The sequence below is a fragment of the Pelodiscus sinensis genome, chromosome 1 (genome assembly GCF_052426305.1).
Source record: "Pelodiscus sinensis isolate ZL-2025 chromosome 1, ASM5242630v1, whole genome shotgun sequence".
Taxonomy (NCBI): domain Eukaryota; kingdom Metazoa; phylum Chordata; order Testudines; family Trionychidae; genus Pelodiscus; species Pelodiscus sinensis.
The window spans coordinates 112,633,904-112,654,066 of NC_143052.1; the positions used below are offsets into that span (position 1 = coordinate 112,633,904).

Sequence of the window (20,163 nt, forward strand, 5' to 3'; positions counted from 1 at the left end):
AGGCGTCCACCACCATCTAGAGTAGTGGGCACGCCCGCCTCAAAACAGCAAGTTTGACTCCCTTGTCGGGGGCAAGCGGATGCTACCAATCGTTGTTGTACACACAAAACCCATTTTCCACCATCGCTTACGACCTTACTATCACCAGTGGGTCAAAATAACATCGGACAAATGGGTACTGGAAGTCATAAATATCGGCTTCACCATTCCCTTCGCTTCCATCCCTCCCACCACCCCACCTTCCCCGTCCCTTTTCAGGGATCCATCTCACGAAAACCTCTTGCGACAGGAAGCTCATCGTCTCCTTGCTATCGGGGTGGTAGAGAGGGTCCTAGATCAGTTCAAGGGAAGAGGGTTTTATTCCAGATACTTCCTAACGGAAAAGAAAACGGGGCGCTGGAGACCCATTCTCGATCTACGCCGTCTGAATCGTTATCTCCGCAGGCAGCGCTTCAAAATGGTGACCCTGAGTTCCATAATCCCATCCCTCGATCACAACGATTGGTTCGCTGCCCTCAATTTACAAGATGCGTATTTTCACATCGCAATTCATCCCGCTCACAGACGTTTTCTGCGATTTGTGATAGGCCACGATCATTTTCAGTATCAGCTTCTACCATTTGGTCTTGCTTCAGCTCCAAGAGCTTTCTTGAAAACCCTGGCTGTGGTAGCAGCTCATCTGCGTCGGTTACAGGTGATAATATACCCATACCTGGATGACTGCTTAATAAAAGGTTCCACGGAGCGAGAGGCGTCGCAGATGGTGGCGACGGTTGAACAAACATTCGAATCACTCGGTCTCCTCCTGAGCAAGCAAAAATCAACACTTATTCCGATGCAATCCATAAAGTTTATAGGGGTAAACCTCGATTCGCTCACGGCGAAAGCTTACTTACCTCAGGAAAGATTTCAAGCAATCAAAGATCTCATTACCATACTCACCGACAACGTGAGTGTCTCGGTACACAATTGCCTTTGTCTCCTGGGTCATATGGCGGCGGCCACCGTCGTAGTTCCTCATGCGTAGTTCTTCACCTGAGGAACCTCCAACATTGGCTGTCCACGGTTTATGTTCCCATGAGGCACGACATTCACAAGGTAATATGGCTACCTTCACATGTTCAGAGATCTCTGCGGTGGTGGACGAAGGCACAAAACCTTCTCTCAGGAGTTCCATTCCACCGACAACAACCATCGGTACAGATAAAATCAGATGCCTCACTCATCGGCTGGGGTGCCCACATGGACAACGAACGAATCCAGGGCAAATGGTCTCTCAGCGAGAGGCGTCTGCACATCAATCGGTTGGAACTCCGAGCAATCTTCTATGCATGCAAACATTTTCTCCCGCATATCAAAGGTCTTACAGTAAGGATACTGATGGACAATGTAGCAGCGATGTATTACGTGAACAGACAGGGAGGAGCACGATCACGCTCCCTATGCGCCGAAGCAGTGCGGTGTTGGAATTGGTGCATACAGAACAGCGTAACCATAACAGCATCATACTTACCTGGCACCGCCAATGTAATTGCGGATTCCCTCAGCAGACGTTTTCCCACGGACCACGAGTGGGAAATAAGGGCAGATGTACTTTGTGCGATATTTCGCAGATGGGGTATTCCCCTTGTATACCTATTCGCAACGTCCAACAACAGGAAGTGTCGCCTATATTGCTCCAGAGCAGGGCTCGGCAAGGGCTCCCTCGGCGATGCGCTTCTGATCAGATGGAAGAAGGCACTTCTGTATGCGTTTCCTCCAACGGCCCTCATCTCCAGAACACTGGAAAAAATCAGAGCAGAAGCGGCAACTGTCATTTTGCTAGCACCAGCATGGCCCAGGCAAGCCTGGTATCCATTTTTACACAGAATGTCAATTCAACCACCTTACCCTCTTCCTCTCCACCAGGATCTCCTTTCTCAGGAACAAGGCACACTGTTACACCCCAGACTTCAGGCATTGCATCTGACGGCGTGGCTCCTCAGTGGTTAAAAGGGGACGAAAACCTGTGCTCTGAACAGGTCAAGGCAATACTTCTACACAGTAGGAAAGAGTCTACATGGAACACTTACCTCGCAAAGTGGCAGAGATTTTCTAACTGGTGCCTCCAGAATGACATACAGCCTCTCTCATCTCCTCTACAGCACGTTTTGGATTACATCCTTCAGCTACGGAATTCGGGACTTGCACTTTCATCCTTAAAGGTGCACTTGGAAGCTATCAGGGCCTTCCACCATCCAGTAGAAGGTTCCTCGCTCTTCTCTCATGTAATTACAAAGAGGTTCTTAAAGGGGCTTGTGAATTTAAACCCACCACGAAGGGCGCTTTCCCCTTTTTGGAATCTCGATTTAGTGTTGGATACCATTATGTACCCCCCCCTTTGAGCCTTTGGCGTCGGTCTCTTTACATATGCTAACCATGAAAACGGTCTTTCTACTTGCAATTACATCAGCAAGAAGGGTGGGTGAACTGGGGGCGTTGATGGCAAGGCCTCCTTTTACGGATTTTTCCAAAGACACAGTAACGCTACAATTACATCCGGACTTTATTCCCAAAGTCTGTTCTTCCTTTCACATTAACGAGCCTATTGTTCTCTCAGCTTTTTACCCCAAGCCTCATTCCTCAAGTAAGGATGCTCTGTTCCACACCCTCGATGTCCGACGTGCGCTTTCTTTCTATATAGACAAAACACGCCAATGGCGGTGCACGGACAGGCTGTTCGTATCTTCGGCACAGAGATCAAAGGGCAAAGCACTTTCCACTCAGCGCATTGCAAAACTAATTACTCTTTGTATTACAAATTGCCATTCGATTCGGAACAAACCTCTTCCTTCTTTACCTCGGGCTCACTCTACGTGAGCAATAGCGACTTCCACTGCCTTTGCAAGGGGAGTTCCCCTTGCAGATATCTGCCGCGCGGCTACCTGGGCCTCTAGTGTAACTTTTGCGTGTCATTATGCCATAACTAGGAGGTGGGCTTCAGATACCGCGGTGGCCTCTGCGGTTCTATCCACTGTAGAAAATAACTGACCCGGAGCACATTCTGGGTTACTGCTTTGTACTCACCTTGAGTGGAGCACCCACGGGGACCACTCGAAGAAGAAGAAGAGGTTACTCACCCTGTGTAGTAATGATGGTTCTTCGAGATGTGTCCCCGTGGGTGCTCCATGCCCCACCCTCTTCCCTGCTCCGGGTCTTTCTGCTTTGTTTTTCAGGGACTGAGCGGTGAGAGTAACTGAGGGTGGGGGGGGGGACACGGACCGTTGCAAAGGCGCGAACGCCGCACGCTGTGCTCGCGCATGCGCGGTCCGGCCTGGCTACGGCTCTGGAAATCTCCGACCAGCGGCGCCGGGACGGGACCCGACACCTTGAGTGGAGCACCCACGGGGACACATCTCGAAGAACCATCGTTACTACACAGGGTGAGTAACCTCTTCTTTCCACACTCACTTGGCTGAGTGTTTTCAGGAATCACAGTTCATTCTGGGGGTTAAGTTCTAGCAGCTCAGGATGAAGATGGAAATATCTATGTATGATTGGGGACAGAAACTGATAACTATATTCAATATACCCTTCTCCCCCCTTTAGTATTATCAAAAGCAAGAAGACAAGTCATTGGAAGGATGAAATTTAATTTATTATTGTGTAGATTAAATTAAATCACACAGTAGAGAGGTTGATGGCAATAGTGTATATAAATGGCATTTTCCCTCTAGAACTGGTCCTAGGAATGGAGGAGCATCATTATTATTTGCTAACAACACAGGAATTGCAAATGGAGCCTCTTTAATAGTCATCATTAAATGGATACTCAGGATGGTCCAAAAAGCTAAAAAACAAAATGCAGACGGCAGCTGTTTAATTTCCATGAACTATCCTCATGCAACTCCATGCAGTTAAGATATGGCTGCCACATTTGTATTGTGCAAATTGAGCAGCAATATTTGTGATAATCATCAAAGATTGTTTAATGTGGTATAAGAGGATATAGCCAGAATTAATAGGATGCAATTGAAATGGGCCTGAGCATTAGGAAAAGCTTCCTGCCAGGGAGATCTTGTAGGCTTCCAAAGCAATTACTATAAGTCACTTCAAGAACTTTCTAGTCTGTGCTGTCTAGGGAGCAAAGAACTGATGGTGAGTCTTAAGTCCCAAATTGCCACTGCCTGCAGGAGCTGCAGGAAAGTATCAAACCTGATTGTGCTGTGAGACTAACACCATCTGTCTTTTACCAGGCTTTGTTGCCCATAGTTGGCTTCAACACTCTTAAGACCGAAGTACTACAACTCACTGTGCACATAGGTCATAGCGAAGGTTCTGGTTCAGGCTATCAATGGCTTTCATGTCCTCCTCTGTCAAATGGAAGTCAAACACCTGGAAGAGAAAATAAAAAGCTTCATAGAGCAAGAAGGGATTTTGTTTATTCTAACATGCTAGTCATTCAGGGTATGTCTACACTAGCCCCCTAGTTCGAACTAGGGAGGCTAATGTAGGCATTCGAAGTTGCAAATCAAGCCCGGGATTTAAATATCTCGTGCTTGATTTGCATCTTCCTGTCTGGTCACCATTTTTGAAATTTACAAGTCCAGACTAACTGCCCACGTCTACACGTGGCAGTGACCCGGTAGTTCAAATTATAGCCCCTAGTTCGAACTGCCTGTTAACCTCATCCCAGGAGGAATAACAGGTAGTTCGAACTAGGGCTTTATTTCGAACTACCGGGTCCCTGCTGCATGTAGACGTGGGCAGTTAGTCCAGACTTGTACATTTCAAAAATGGCAACTGGCCGGGAAGATGCAAATCAAGCACGAGATATTTAAATCCCGGGCTTGATTTGCAACTTCGAATGCCTACATTAGCCTCCCTTGTTCGATCTAGTAGGCTAGTGTAGACATACCCTCAGGGTGTCAGTCCCAGAATTAATAACACCTACGTCTTACATAGCACTTTTCATCAGTAGATTATAAAGCATGACTCCATCTTTATCGTGCTGATACTCACAACCCCTCTGGGAGGTAGGGAAGCATCTGTATCATCATCCCCACTCCAAGAGAGAGAAGGAAAAAATTGACTTGCTCAAGGTCACACAAGAAGTCCATGGCACAATAAGGAATGGAACCTGGGACTCCTACAGTTTAGGCCAATGCCCCAGCCTACTGGACAAACCTTCCTCTCCCAAATACAGCCTAGGAGAGGATGATTTCAATCCACTACCCTCTGGATTATGGGCTCAGCACACTATTGCTATGAAGAACCTTTGCCTGTGCATTCAGGGCCAGATATTAAACTCCGCCCCCAATCATTGCTTGCTGAGGGGTATGTGAATTTTGCCCATGCAAGGGTTAACAACTGAACAGAAACTGAGAGAAGACCTCAGAATTCGGCTCTAGATTAGCAGACAAATGCTGAACCAAGCCTCCGTGCATGAATTAACGTGTATCCAGTGGTTCCTGAGTTGTTTATTGCTTTACTGGGTAATGAGAAACATTACAGGGTAATACTTACTTATTGCTTCACAGGGTAATACAGGCAGTCCCCCGGTTACATACAAGATAGGGACTATAGGTTTGTTCTTAAGTTGAATTTGTACGTAACTCGGAACTGGCTCCAGATTCAGCTGCTGCTGCTGAAACTGACCAGGGGCTGACTACAGGAAGCCGGAGGCAGAGTTGCTCTGCCCCCAGCTTCCTGGAATCAGCCACTGATCAGTTTCAACAGCGGCTGAATCTGGAGCCTGGGACAGAACAGCTGGGGCGCTGCTGGGTAGGTCCCCCCAGGACCAACCCGGCAGCACCCCAGCTGCTCTACCCCAGGCGTCCACAACAAAAGCCTGGTCTGCTGGGGGGGGGGGAGAGCGCACTAGCTGCGCCCCCGCTCCCCAGCAGACCAGGGAGACCCGGAGCAAAGCCGCAGAGGCGGAGGGATCCCACACCTCTGCAGCTTTGCTCGGGGTGTCCCTGGTCTGCTGGGGACCCCCCCCCAGAAGACCGGGGACACCCGGAGCAGCTTTTCTCGCCCTGGACCCCTCCCAGCAGACCAGGGACACCCTGAGCAGACTAGGGACACCCGGAGCAAAGCCGCAGAGGCGGCGGGGTCCCGTGCCTCCAAGGCTTTGTTCGGGGTGTCCCTGGTCTGCTGGGGACCACCCCAGCAGACCAGGGACACCCGGAGCAGCTTTTCTCGCCCCGGAGGACACGGTGGTGGGACCACTGCGCGTCTGGGTGGTCCCGCCGCTCGCGAGTTCCGGGGCGAGAAAAGCCCCGTTCGTAAGTGCGGATCCGACATAAGTCGGATCCACATAACTCGGGGACTGCCTGTACTTTGGACTCTGTCCATTTCAGCTCTCTCTAAAATGTCCCTTTATAACTACATAGCCTTTATATGAGTAGCACCTGATGACCTTAACCAACCCAGGCTTGCATTATGAGAGGGACTATACAAACACAGGGCAAATGGCAGTCTCTGTCCTAAGGAGTGTGGCTACTTGCAAGTGGACGGTGCAAGGCAGGCCTCATGACAGCCCTTGAGGGGACAATGGTATTTGTGAGGGTTTTAATGGCATTCCTCCGCTCCGTGGCTTTACCTTGATGTTGTCTTCAATATGCTTTCTGGTGAAGCTCTTGGCAAGAACCACCACACCACGCTGCAGCTGGTAGCGCAAGGCTACTAGCGCTGGGCTTTGGTTGTATTTTTTGGCCAGCCTGTTCAGGACTGGATCCTCCAACAGAACTGGCATGCTTTGAACTACCCTGCAAGGGCACACAGACGTGGAGTGAGCATTTCTGATTTCAGGATCAGTGAGAGCTGAGTCTGAGGGAGACAATATTTATTTCTTTACTTATTATAAAATATTTGTACCCTACCTCTGTATTTAAAATATTCAAGGCGGCTTACGACATTTTTTAAACACAATATAAATATATATATATATACACACAAATTAAAATATGGGACGATACTCATTTATCCCCAGGGATTCAGCAGATATATTGGGCCTGATTCTCCACTGACTGTCTCCTTGTGTGGGCATTTGTATCTGTGCCAAATGAGTGCCAAACACTGCCATGCTGATTTCACAGCATGCAATGCCAACTTTCCACCCACTTCTTTCCTTTGTGCTACAGTCAGCTTTTTTCCTCACCATTTCTCCTCCCTGTGAGATCCCAAGGCACTAAATGCCACCAGAACAATATTTTTGGATTTGCAGAACTCCAGCAATTTCCCTTGGTTTAGGTAAGGGTGACATTCAACCTGAAACATTAGAAAAAAAAATGGAGATTTCAGATTGTACCGAGGCAGTCACATGACTCCCCCCAATTGTACCTATTATCATCTGCTGCATTTATCTAAGTATTTATAATATGCCTGTCATCAGATGTTTTTCTACTGTAAGAAGCAAAATTATGTTAAAATAACAGACAACTTCCTTTGAAATAAAATCAAATCCTGTAAGTAACCTTGCAAACTTTAAATATTAATGTTACAAGGACATACTGTGCTCCTTACCTAAAGGCCAAGCTATAAAATCTATATGGGCCAGAAGCAGCATGCCCTCTGATTTTTCCTGCCCTTGGGCTGAATGAATTTTGTTATGTGCACCAGTATGGAGATGATGTGTGACACGGAGGTGATGCGTGACACATCACCTTCATATTGGTGCACGTAACAAAATTCATATGCTGGGAGTGGGATCAAAGGGTTCCTAGTGTGGGAGATGGCCCAGGCCTGTGGAGGAGGGTTGGGTTGCAAGGCTGTGAGGGCTCTGGATGGGGGTATGGGCTCTGAGGTAGGTCAGGGGATAGAGGGGCTTAGGGCTGGGACAGGGTTGGGGTTCAAGTGCTCTGGTTGGGGGTGCAGGCTCTGGGTTGGAACATGGATGAGGGGCCCAGGGCCGGACAGAAAGTGGCATGCAGGGATGTGAGGGCTGTGGCTGGAGGTATAGGCTATGGGGTGGGGCCAGGTTCAGGAAAGGTTTGGGACAAAGGAGGGTGATCCAGGGCTACTGCAAGGAGAGGGGACTCCCCTCGTCTCTCTCTTCTTGCAGCAGCACTTGGGTTGTGTGGTGGGGAATGGCACCTCTTCCTGCACTGGCAGCTTTGGGGCTGGGTCGCTATAGCTGTGGCAGAATTGAGGCAAGACTGCTGTGGCCATGGAAGGAGTGGGGTCAGGCTGCAATGGCTGCTGTACTAGGGGGCCGGGAAGGGCCAGGCCACCACAGCTTTGGCAGGATCTGGCCAGGCTGGGGCTGGGCTGTCACGGCAGAATCAAGGCCAGGCCACCATGGCAGGGGGGCAGGGGCTGGATTGGGTATGGACCACCCCCAGTCACACAAGTTAGGGTCAGGTCACCTGTGACAGGGCCAGGGCCAGAGCCAAGCTGCCCTGCCCATGGCTGGGTCTGGGCTGGGGCCTGGTGGCCCAGGCTGCAGCAAGTTTAAGGGCAGCTGGGTTGGGACCAGGGGTGAGGTAGCCCTTCCCACAGTTGCTTACACTTCCCTGCCCTACATGGTTTCCTGGAGCACCTGCATGGCATTAAATAGGAACTGTGCAGACACTCGGCTGCACAGGTTACAGGGAGCTTAGGCTAGAAGGGTAAAAACTCAAATACTTCTGCCCACGTATCATCATCATCATCATCTCGACCCTACATATTCAAAATGGCCTTCAGTGCTGTTTCTGTAGTTAATGGCAGACACATATATTGGTGCCTGTAACTGCATGGATTGAGAAATCTAAATACTTGAGTGCACCTGCAAATCAGATTGGTATTTTAAAGGGCACCGTTGCAGGAGAAAAGAAATGTGCCTGCAGTTAACGCTGCTGAAATAAAATTGTGCACTTAATATTGGAAGTCGAATCAAGGGTTGGCTAAAAACAAGACCATAAATATTTTCCAGGCAAAAGCCCCTAAGGCAGCAATACATTTTCTTATGCTTTGCCTTAAAATACATTCTTCTTTTTATGGAATTCCATTACTATCTGAACCCATGTTTCCAAGAGAAAGGAGAAGCAAAGCAAAGTGCAGCAGGACCCAGCTTTGCCCGCCCTTTGTTTGGGCTGCCGTCTAACCCTTCTCTCTCCCAGGTTCTGCCTCATGATCCTTCTTTTCCAGGTCTCTTCATGGTATCGCAGTGAGCCCTTCTGGGTCTTCATTTTAACCTAAGGTCAGAATGTTACCTGGTTGCAAACAGGTTTGTACTTGAGCCCGGGTTTGTTCAGGATCATTTCCAGCTGTCTGCGGTTGAAGTTGGACACCCCAATTGACTTCACCAAGCCTGCATCTTTACATGCCTCCATGGCCTAAGGAAATAAAATATGACCAGGTCCATTACTGTTGCTGGTGCCTGTAGCAGGGGTGACTGCATAATGCAGCTTGCAGAACCGGCACTTACTAGCCCAGACTAGAGACTGCTTTGGTTTTTGTTGTCATTGTGTTACTTCCCTACAGAGATCTGTTAATCGATATTGCCAACCCCACGTGTTCAAAAAGCACAAAACAGGCCCTAAAATATTATGAAGACTTTTTATAAAGAAGGGTCTCTTTTTATTTGTTTTTTGAAACGTTAGGATTTACTTCAGTCATGTTGAGAAGCTTCTCTCCAAAACGATGGGGAAGTCTGGAACGTTACTTGTTTTGTTTACCTCATTGTATGAGGACTAAGCCTAGTTCGAACTTACTAGTTCAAATTATGGGCTGTGTATCCCCTTAATTTGAACTAGTGGGAGGCTAGCCCTCCCCAGCTTTCCCTGGTGGCCACTCTGGCCAACACCAGGGAAACTCGTCTGCCCCCCTCCCGGCCCCGGACCACTTAAAGGGGCACGGGCTGGCTACGGTGCCCGTGCCAGGTGCAAGCCTGCCAGCACCCAGCCAGCAGACCCTGCACCTGGCATGGCTCGAGCCAGCCACCCGATGCCCCCCAGCCCTCCCCCTCATCCCGGGACCAGGCTGGCGGCTCCCGGGAGCTTGCCCAGGACCGCAAGAGGCGGGCACCCTCCTGGTCCAGTGCAGACATTGTGGACCTCGTCCACGACCTCCGCACTAGGCACAGGAAAGCGGCCGTCTAGGGCAGGAGAGCTGCCAGCCTGGCCACCCAGGAGCAGGTTTGCATGAAAATCAAGGTGGTCCACTGACACCCCCGACCCTGAGCCCTGAGCTTAGAATGGCCGTACTGGGTCAGACCAAAGGTCCATCTAGCCCAGTAGCCTGTCTGCCGACAGCGGCCAACCCTAGGGACCCTGGAGGGGATGGACCAAAGACAGTGACCAAGCCATTTGTCTCGTGCCATCCCTCTCCAGCCTTCCACAAACTTTGGGCAGGGACACCACTCCTATCCCCTGGCTAATACCACTCCATGGACCCAACCTCCATGAATTGATCTCACTTCTCTTTAAACTCTGTTCTAGTTGTAGCCTTCACAGCCTCCTGCAGCAAGGAGTTCCACAGGTTGACTATTTGCTTTGTGAAGAAGAACTTTCTGCTGTTAGTTTGAAGCCTGCTACCCATTCCTTTCCTTTGGTGCCCTCTAGTCCTTCTATTATGGGAACTAATGAAGAACTTTTCTGTATGCACCCTCTCCACCCCACTCATGCTTTTATAGACCTCTATCATATCCCCCCTCCATCTCCTCTTTTCTAAGCTGAAAAGTCCCAGTATCTTTAGCCTCTCTTCATATGGGACCTGTTCCAAACCCCTCCTCATTGTAGTTGCCCTCCCCTCTCCCACCCTCTCTCTTCCCTTCTCCCACCTCCTTTTCCCAGTCTCCCCCAGTTTTGTTCAATAAAGAGAGATTCTATTTTTGAATACACATGTCCTTTATTTTGTACATCAGGAAGGGGGGCTAGGGAGGGGTAAGTGGAAGGAGGTGAGGGAGGAATGGTGTACGAGCCCCCGATGGGGAGGACTGGGCTGCCTCTGCGGGCTTCTGGGGGTGAAACCTCTCCTGCAGCCCCCCAATTGCCACCTCTCCCCAGATGGCAGTCTGCGGCAAGTGCAGCCGGTCTGATGGCCGAGTGGTGTGATGTGCCCAGTGTGGGTACTCCGGGCAATCCAAGCCAGGACTGCTTTGCAAGCAGGGCACCCCTGAGAACTGTCTGTCCGGGGTGGGGGTCAGGTCCCTTTAAGCACAGCCCTCGGCTAGCCTGAGACAGCAGCTCCACGCTCTAAGTCCTCATCTGATGCCCTGCCGGCACTGCTTCCGGCCATCCTTAACCCCGGTTCAGGGTCCACTCTGTGTGGACATGCTAGTTTGAATTAGCAAAACGCTAATTTGAACTAGTTTTTTAGTCTGGATGCGTTAGTTCGAATTTGCTTAGTTCGAATTAACTAATTCGAACTAAGTTAGTTCGAATTAGCGCTGTAGTGTAGACATACCCCAGTTTCTTAGTGCATTAAGCTTAGCTTGTGTGTCCCATTTTGTTTTGTTTAGTAACCTGCGTTGTTCTGTCTGCAATCTCTTATGACCACTTAAATGCTACCTTTTATACTTAACAAAATCACCTTCGTTTATTTATAAACTCAGTGTAAGTAATTGATTCCTGGGGTTTATTTCATTTGGGTTCCAAAGCAAGTCCCTGTGGCTGAGTCCTTCTAGTGCTGAGCTGAACGCAGTGTCTGTATTATATCGCAAAAGGCTGTGACCCCATCTCTGTGTCAGTGCTGGAGGAGGCCTGGCTCAGCAGGACAGAGTTGAGGGGCACGCAAGGGGGCAGGTAGGCAGGATAAGTGGTATTTCAGCACATCAAATGACAGTCCCAAGGGGATTTCTGTGACCATATCCATCACATACAGACAAACAGGTACACAGAAATAGGAAAAAAGCAAATGAAATCTAGGTTAATTCTTCCTCCATTTTATTTCTTGCCCCACTTCCTCTTTCCTCCAGGAAGTTTCCATGGTAACCTGGGACCATGTAACTTTTAGGCTTGGTCTACACATGGTTTCTGTAGCAGTTATAGCTAGTTTGTTTTTAATCAAAACAGTTGTACTAGTACAATCCCTGATGTGGATGCTGTTATATTGATATTACAGAGCTCAACACTGTATAGCTAATTTCCCCCAGAAAGGAAATAAGCAGTACAACATTTGTGTTTAAAGAAGCTCTTTATTTCTTTTAGAAACACACCATCAGGAAGGGCTTTCAGAACACATCTTAGTCATTGTTATTGGACAAATATAACTTAGTCTTGTATCTTAATACATCCTCACTTACAATATTCCATGATCCTATTCTCCCAGACAAATAATGTTTTTCTGCAGGTGAGTAATATAATAGGAACTGCCACACTAAAGCAAACCAGTGGCCCAGTTAGTCCTATTTCTAGGAGTGGCCTCTATCAGCTGCTTCCGAGGTAAATACAAGAAACCTACAGTGGACAAATACTAAATAACCAATCTCCAGGAAAAGTTTCTTCCTAAAGACCCTATTAGAGTTTGGATTATGCTCTGAAATATACTGGTAGGTCTCATTTTTGCTTTCTTACACACTCTCCAGTAAGCTAGTTTTGTGCCTGTCCTGATAAGTTTTCATGGCAATTTTGCAAAGATGTTTTCATATTTTATGTGTACATAATACTCACCTCCCAAGTGGCACACAGGTCTACGTTGTCAAAAATCAATTTTCCATTTCCATCCACTGGGAGTAAATCATCTCCAGGCTTTAAAACAAAAGAAATAATATAAACCTCCTGTTCAGTATGCTATTTGACATAAATTGTTTTCTGGATAAACCCTGGAAATAGATAGCTGTTCAGTCCATCAGTTCTCTTGATTACCTCCACATTCCTAATATAGAGGAAAGCCCATTTTACGTCTGATCTGGAAGAAATATATATGGAAAATTGTTCAGTACTGAAAAGCTCCTTGTTCCTTACTGCAGTGTCTCTGAATCAAGCAGCTAACATATGGTGAGACAAAGCAAAAAGGGAACTGTGGGGACAAGATTCTCCTGTGTTCAGACAGAACTTTTTTTTTTGTTACCTTTAAAGAGAGGGGTGTGTGAATAATATACAGATCAATGTAGTCAAATTGCAGTGTCTTCAGTGACTTTTCCAGAGCTGATTGGACCATCTCTGGAGCATTAAAAGTGCTCCAAAGCTGTAGAGAGTGAAAAGAAAACAATTACCATCAGTATTGTATGTTCACAAGGCTGATTCCCTAAATAAGTTTGTTCTACTATATCCAAGCCATGAAATGCCACTGGATACGTAGTACATTATGCATTATTTTATCTAAAATTTATTTTAAGAAGTTCCCGGCATTTAAAAAATGTTTCATCATCATACCCTGCAACATTAAAAAATGAAAATTTAGACAGGAATTCTACCCCTTAATGACACCATAAGGTTAGAAAATGAAAACATCTATGGTATCTTCAATATTCAATTTGATGCAGCCTGGGACTACAAACAATATGCTAATCCGAATGATATGGCTATTGTATGCATAGTTATGGTTGGAGGAGTTAAAATTGGTTAGGTGCCTGATCTGTGCATTTCCATAGCCTAATATATTTGGATTTCTTTGAAGTGTAACCTTAAATCTCCTGATCAGTAATGCTTGGTTTTGGGATAATTAGCATCCCTATAATGTTTCTGTCTTTAAGTTACAAACAGTCACCCTGACCTTCAGTTCAATGTACTTTCCCTCTGGTAACTGTATCTAGGAGCCATGCCTGCTAAAGCACCAACTGGCACTAATGCATATAATCCTTTTGCCACAGAATTAGTGCCTGGCAATGGATGGGTGTTTCAGGCAAATCCTGCCAGCCTACTTCAACTTGTACTTACCTCCTCACTGCAGTTGCCATTCTCTTGCAACACAGAAAGAAGCAGAGAACAAATGGTGGGATTTAGAACACAACCAACTTACTTTCCCTGTGTAAAATATGTCCTCTCTTTTGACCGTTCCATCTGCAATCTTCTCTCGAATGGCTCGACCAACCTCCTCCTCATTCTCATAGAAATAGGCACCATCTATATGGCGATAGCCAACTTCAATAGCCACTTTTACAGCCTCTTCACACCTACTTTTTGGAACCTATACATTAAATTCAGAAAGAAACAAAGTCTCAACATATCTGGCTCTGGGATGATATTTTAGAGTGTGGTTCCAGTATGAAAAAAGTGACTGTGAAAATGCCATCTTATTACACAGACACTCATCTCTGCTTACTTTAGTGAAAAAAATACATTTTGTTATAAAAAATTCTATAAAATTTAATAGTGAATGGCCGTATTTCTACAGAATTTTTAAACCAATCTATAGATTCTGTAGAACAGATGTAGCTCTCCATTAAAATCTCAGGTTGTTTAAAAATGCTTCAGAAAAGCGATCAATTTCTATTACATTCAGTAAGCTTTTAGATACTATTTAAAAGCCTCTGTTTAATATCTGTAGAATCTTATTACTTACATACATATTAAATTCCATAGGGCTATAGGCCAATGTATTAAAGACAATGGGCTGACACGGATATCACTGTGAGCATAACTTGGCCTTTACAACAACTTTTCTACTGATGATGATGCACAAGAAGAAAAGAACACAGCTTGCCAGTCAATTTTGCAAAGCCAGCAGTCAGAAAACACATCTTTACGGTTGTAAATTAAAAACATTTAGTCCTGAAATCACTTGGAAGACAACAATATGGAATTATAGTGTAAACTTTTACAGAGTCAGTTTTCAGACTAGAACCACACTTGAAATCAACAATCATTCAAAAGCGAGGGGCCAAGTTCTGTCTTCATTTACACCAGTGCATCCTCTATTGATTTCATTAGCCCTTGATCTACATCATAGAGTATCACAAACTGAACCACAGGGCTGCGTCTAGACTGGCAAGATTTTGCGCAAATACTTTTAACAGAAAAGTTTTTCCATTAAAAGTATTTGCGCAAGAGAGCATCTACACTGGCACGGATGCTTTTGCGCAAAAGCACATCTTTTGTGCAAAAGCATCCATGACAGTGTAGACGCTCTCTTGCGCAAGAAAGCTCCGATGGCCATTTTAGCCATCGGGCTTTCTTGCACAAGAAATTAACGCTGCTGTCTACACTGGACCTCTTGCACAAGAATACTTGCACAAGAGGGCTTATTCCTGAGCAGGAGCATCAGAGTATTTGCACAAGAAGCACTGATTTTGTACAGTACAAGGTCAGCGTTCTTGCACAAATACTCGCAGCCAGTCTAGGCAGGCGGCAAGATTTTGCGCAAAAGCGGCCGCTTTTGTGCAAAATCTTGCCAGTCTAGAGACAGCCCAGCAGTGTTGATAATCTACACAATGAGTCGAGTTCTCAGGTTCTTACCCAGGCCAATGAGAGTTCTGCGTGAAGATCTGAATAACTATAGAGTAAGGATTTCTAGGTTTGACTCTGACTGACTGACTGACTGCGTTGCATTTGATAATGAAGGGCCTTTACTTGCAATCCTATGTTATTCAGGCAACTGCACTGACGTCAATCAGCACAAGAGGGCTGCTTCAAAAAGTAAAAGGAGCAGTTGTTGATCCTGCAGCCAAATGTACATGAGTGAATGTGAGGTCAAAGGGATTCTGCCTGGGTTCAAGAGCCAGCCCACGCTGATCTGATTTCAAGAGCTGGCTCTTGATGGGTGACCTGGGCAAGTCCCTCACTGCAGTTTCCCCATGTATAACATGTATAGGCTAGTGATACTTACCTTCCATTGCAAAGTGCTTTGCAAAGTGCTCAGGACATATGAGTGTGAGAGCTGTATACACTGTAAGTACAATACAGGGATTTTTAGTCTGCTAATTTGGGTGAACTCTGAACTAGTGACTGAGATAAAAGACTTTATAACCAATTACCTAAATCACCTGTTTTTTTCAAGGGCAGTCTTTGTTTGCTGACCCCATGAAGCAAACACAGTTTTGAATGACGTCAGCACATTTATTGTTTATCTGGCACAGAACATGTATTGCCATGTAGTTGTGCAATGAGAGAGAGGGGAAGAGAGAGAGAGATGTTACTCGAAGACTTTAAGTAATGACATAAATAAGACCACCAACTTCTTCCCCATATTTATTCAAAAGTGACACACACCTATCATCAGCTTAGTATTATTGTTGGAGGGATGTTCCTGAAAAGCACCATAGTCCTGAAGGCACATCTCCTGATTTAGGTGAATAGAATTTTAAATGGTCCGGAGAAAGAGAATGACATAAAATTACAAGAGTGCAAAAGAGTGAAAAACAATGGGGCATACATTACAGCTCTGAAAGCCATGGAGATGTGACTGTGATGGGGTTTAAGCACAGCAGGTGGAATTCAGGTGTGGCATGCGCTTCCAAAACATCACATAGGAGCAACAGGAGCTGCAGCGATGCACATATTTGTATTGTCAGAAAGGCACTCAGAAGATAAAACACAACAAAGAACAATCTGTGAACAAACTACATGGCTTCCATTTCCTTCTAGAGAAATCTGAAACAAGTGTACAAAAATACCCAGCATGGAACAATTGACAGGTAAGTGGGGAGAGAACTGGAACAGCAAACCAAGCAGCAGGTCAGGACTGGGGTGTGTTGCAGACAGGCCTGTGGGCCCATGAATGGAACAGTTAACCAGACAGCAAGTCAGAGCTTAAGTGCATTGCAGTCCTGCATGGGGCCCATTCTAGGCATTGTAGAAAGTGCTCCCTGTTAGGATGGGGAGAGCTCAGTGGAGGAAACTGTACAGTTCTACTCTCACTACTTAGATTTAGTGTGTCAGTCACTCTTCTTCTAGCACAGCACCAAACTTCATATACCAAACACAAACTCCCTATTGTGGAATAAGCTGTAAAAGGTTTACTCACTGTGGGTATGTCTACACTACAAAGTTAGTTCGAACTAACGGACGTTAGTTCGAACTAACTTTAATAGGTGCTACACTAGCGCTCCACTAGTTCGAATTTGAATCGAACTAGCGGAGCGCTTAGTTCGAACTAGGTAAACCTCATTTTACGAGGACTAACGCCTAGTTCGAACTAGCTAGTTCGAACTAAGGGCTGTGTAGCCCTTTAGTTCGAACTAGTGGGAGGCTAGCCCTCCCCAGGTTTCCCTGGTGGCCACTCTGGCCAACACCAGGGAAACTCTATGCCCCCCTCCCAGCCCCGGACCCCTTAAAGGGGCACGGGCTGGCTACGGTGCCCGTGCCAGGTGCAAGCCTGCCAGCACCCAGCTAGCAGACCCTGCACCTGGCACGGCACAGAGCCACCCACCCGATGCCCCCCAGCCCACCCCCTCTTGCCGGGACCAGGCTGGCGGCTCCCGGGAGCTTGCCCTGGACCGCAAGAGGCGGGCACCTTCCTGGGCTAGTGCGGACATCGTGGACCTCGTCCACGATCTCCGCACTAGGCACAGAAAAGTGGCCATCTAGGGCAGGAGAGCTGCCAGCCTGGCCACCCAGGACCAGGTGTGCATGAAAATCAAGGGGGTCCACTGAGACCCCCGACACTGAGCCCTGAGCTTACAATGGCCGTACTGGGTCAGACCAAAGGTCCATCTAGCCCAGTAGCCTGTCTGCCGACAGCGGCCAACCCTAGGGACCCTGGAGGGGATGGACCGAAGACAATGACCAAGCCATTTGTCTCGTGCCATCCCTCTCCAGCCTTCCACAAACTTTGGGCAGGGACACCACTCCTACCCTCTGGCTAATAGGACTCCATTGACCCAACCTCCATGACTTGATCTCACTTCCCTTTAAACTCTGTTCTAGTTGTAGCCTTCACAGCCTCCTGCAGCAAGGAGTTCCACAGGTTAACTATTTGCTTTGTGAAGAAGAACAACTTTCTCTTACTAGTTTCAAGCCTGCTACCCATTCCTTTCCTTTGGTGTCCTCTAGTCCTTCTTTATGGGAACTCAGGAAGAACTTTTATGAATGCACCCTCTCCACCCAACCCCTGCTTTTAGAGACCTCTATCCTGTCCCCCCTCCGTCTCCTCTTTTCTAAGCTGAACAGTCCCAGTCTCTGTAGCCTTTCTTCATCTGGGACCTGTTCCCAACCCCTGATCATGTTAGTTGCCCTCCCCTCTTCCAGCCTTTCTCTTCCCCTCTCCCACCTCCTTTTCCCAGTCTCCCCCAGTTTTGTTCAATAAAGACAGAGTCAATGTTGGAAGAAACGTTATCTTTATTTTGTACATCAATAAGAAGGGGGGCTAGGGAAGGGTAAGTGGAAGGAGGTGAGGGAGGAATGGGGTACGAGCCCCCGATGGGGAGGACTGGGCTGGCTCTGCGGGCTTCTGGGGGTGGAAGCTCTCCTGCAGCCCCCCAATTACTCCCTCTCCCCAGATGGCAGCCTGCGGCAAGTGCAGCCGGGCTGATGGCCGAGTGGTGTGATGTGCCCAGTGTGGGCACTCAGGGCACTCCAAGCCAGAACTTCTTTGCAAGCGGGGCACCCCTTAGAACTGTGTGTCCGGGGTGGGGGTCGGGACCCTTTAAGCGCAGCCCTCGGCTAGCCTGAGACAGCATCTCCATGCTCTAAGTCCTCCTTTTATGCCCTGCCGGCACTGCTTCCGGCCATCCTTAAGCCCTGTTCAGAGTCCACTCAATGTGGACTTACTAGTTCGAACTAGCAAAACGCTAGTTCGAACTAGTTTTTAGTTCTAGATGCGTTAGTTCGAACTAGCTTAGTTCGAATTAACTAATTCGAACTAAGTTAGTTCGAACTAACTTTGTAGTGTAGACATACCCTGTGTGAGGTGCATAGGTCCCAAATCCAACCACAGGAATTCTGTGTCCATCATTCATCACCATGGACATAGCGTTGTGGAAATCCCTTGTCCTCCACTGAATGGTTTTTCACCAGTTCTTTGAATCTTTCTTGAAGGTTGAAAGGTTGCTGCACTCCTGTGTGAGCCAGTGAGCAAATGCACCTGTTACTTTTATTTACTGAGACCTAGAAACGGAGGGAGTAGCCAAACATACAGTTGCAGTCTCCTAAGGGGTCAAAAAAAAAAAAGGCAAAAAAACCCAAAACCCCAAACAGTTGCTTAATATGAGGGTCATAGATTAGTCCTTGTTTTGTATTGCACATGCTCAGAGGGTTTGTGTGTATGGAGCTGATATTTAATCAGCTGGGAAAAGAGCTGAAAAGAGGCATTAACGCCCTCTTTCCTATCGCTGCAAAGGGAGCAAACAACTCGCTTGGACATTCGCTCTTTTTGGCACTCAAGTGGTTCATGACATCACAGGCAAAGTATGATCAGAACTGGGACATTACCAAACACATTCCCCAAGCCATTCTCCTTATAGCTTTCACTGGCAAACAAAGGAATTTCAGCTTCATATTCCATGCACAAAAGAGAGCCTCACTCTCACACCAACCCCTTTTTGCTGGATTAAAGATCCAGAGTGGGGTAAAGAGGCCCTAAAAACTGAATTCTTCCTGAGTAAGGACATACACTGTGAAAGGCAGCCCAAGGCTGTCCCCTCAACCAGGGGCAACCTTAGGCCGAATCGACCAATTCCCCTGAATCGGGCCCCGCACCTAAGGGGCCCCGCACCCTGAAACCCAGAAGTGTGCCGGGCGCCATGCGCGGCGAGTTACTATTCAGAGCTGGGCCCCTATTTTAGTCAGAGGGGTTTCTTGCGCAAGAAATCCCTGCCGAGCATCCACACTGCCCTCTTGCGCAAGAGAGCTTACACCTGTTAGAAAAGAGCATAGCTCTTGCACAAGACACTCTCTCTTACCACGCCACACTGTAAATTTCCTTGCGCAAGAGCAGGCGGGCAGTGTGGCTGCTCTGTGGGTTCTTGCACAAGAACGGCTGTACTTGCTCAAGAAGCCGCGAGTGTAGACATAGCCTTCAAGGAAACTCTTCCCCCAGCCTCTCTGCCCCCAAGTTAATGTCACACACGTTGGGTTAATGCAATTGCAAGATAGTTGCATGAGGGGAGCTTGGTGAGGGCCATACTAATCCCTGTTGGTAGGAGGATGATGGGAAAAGTCCTTCGAGAGGGGTGACATGACACCTTTTACTTCTGGACATGTGTCCATCTTGCCCTGAGCGTGTTGCCTCCAGAGACCTGGTTGCCTCCAGAGAGGGTGTGGCTAATGCGGGTCGGGGCATGGTTAACGGGGATTAGGGGGTGTGGCTAATGGGGCACCACCAAAATTTATACAAATCTGCCAGCCCTGGAGGAGGAGTGTGTCGGCTGCCTGCGCCACA

The 20,163-nt window shown here is 47.4% G+C and overlaps 1 protein-coding gene across 1 annotated transcript; it reads right to left on the bottom strand.

The window, feature by feature from the left end:
- Positions 1-3,308: 3,308 nt before the first annotated feature.
- Positions 3,309-19,126, bottom strand: LOC102445774 (prostaglandin-E(2) 9-reductase-like). The gene is made up of 9 exons (XM_089769444.1): positions 18,680-19,126; positions 13,867-14,034; positions 12,976-13,092; positions 12,576-12,653; positions 9,177-9,299; positions 7,142-7,251; positions 6,584-6,749; positions 4,292-4,374; positions 3,309-3,829 (listed from the first exon to the last, which is right to left on the bottom strand). Exons 1-9 carry the CDS (start codon positions 18,752-18,754, stop codon positions 3,787-3,789), a joined length of 963 nt encoding a protein of 320 aa, XP_089625570.1. The 5' UTR covers positions 18,755-19,126; the 3' UTR covers positions 3,309-3,786.
- Between the last annotated feature and the right edge of the window lie 1,037 nt (positions 19,127-20,163).

Bases quoted from the DNA above. Each gene is read 5' to 3' on its own strand.
- LOC102445774 (XM_089769444.1), bottom strand. From the start codon at position 18,754: ATGTCCATGGTGATGAATGATGGACACAGAATTCCTGTGGTTGGATTT. The intron at 13,093-13,866 runs GTAAGTTGGTTG...CACTCTCTACAG, and splicing joins ACATATTTTACACAGGGAAA to CTTTGGAGCACTTTTAATGC. The intron at 9,300-12,575 runs GTGAGTATTATG...TTATTTCCTTAG, and splicing joins ACCTGTGTGCCACTTGGGAG to GCCATGGAGGCATGTAAAGA.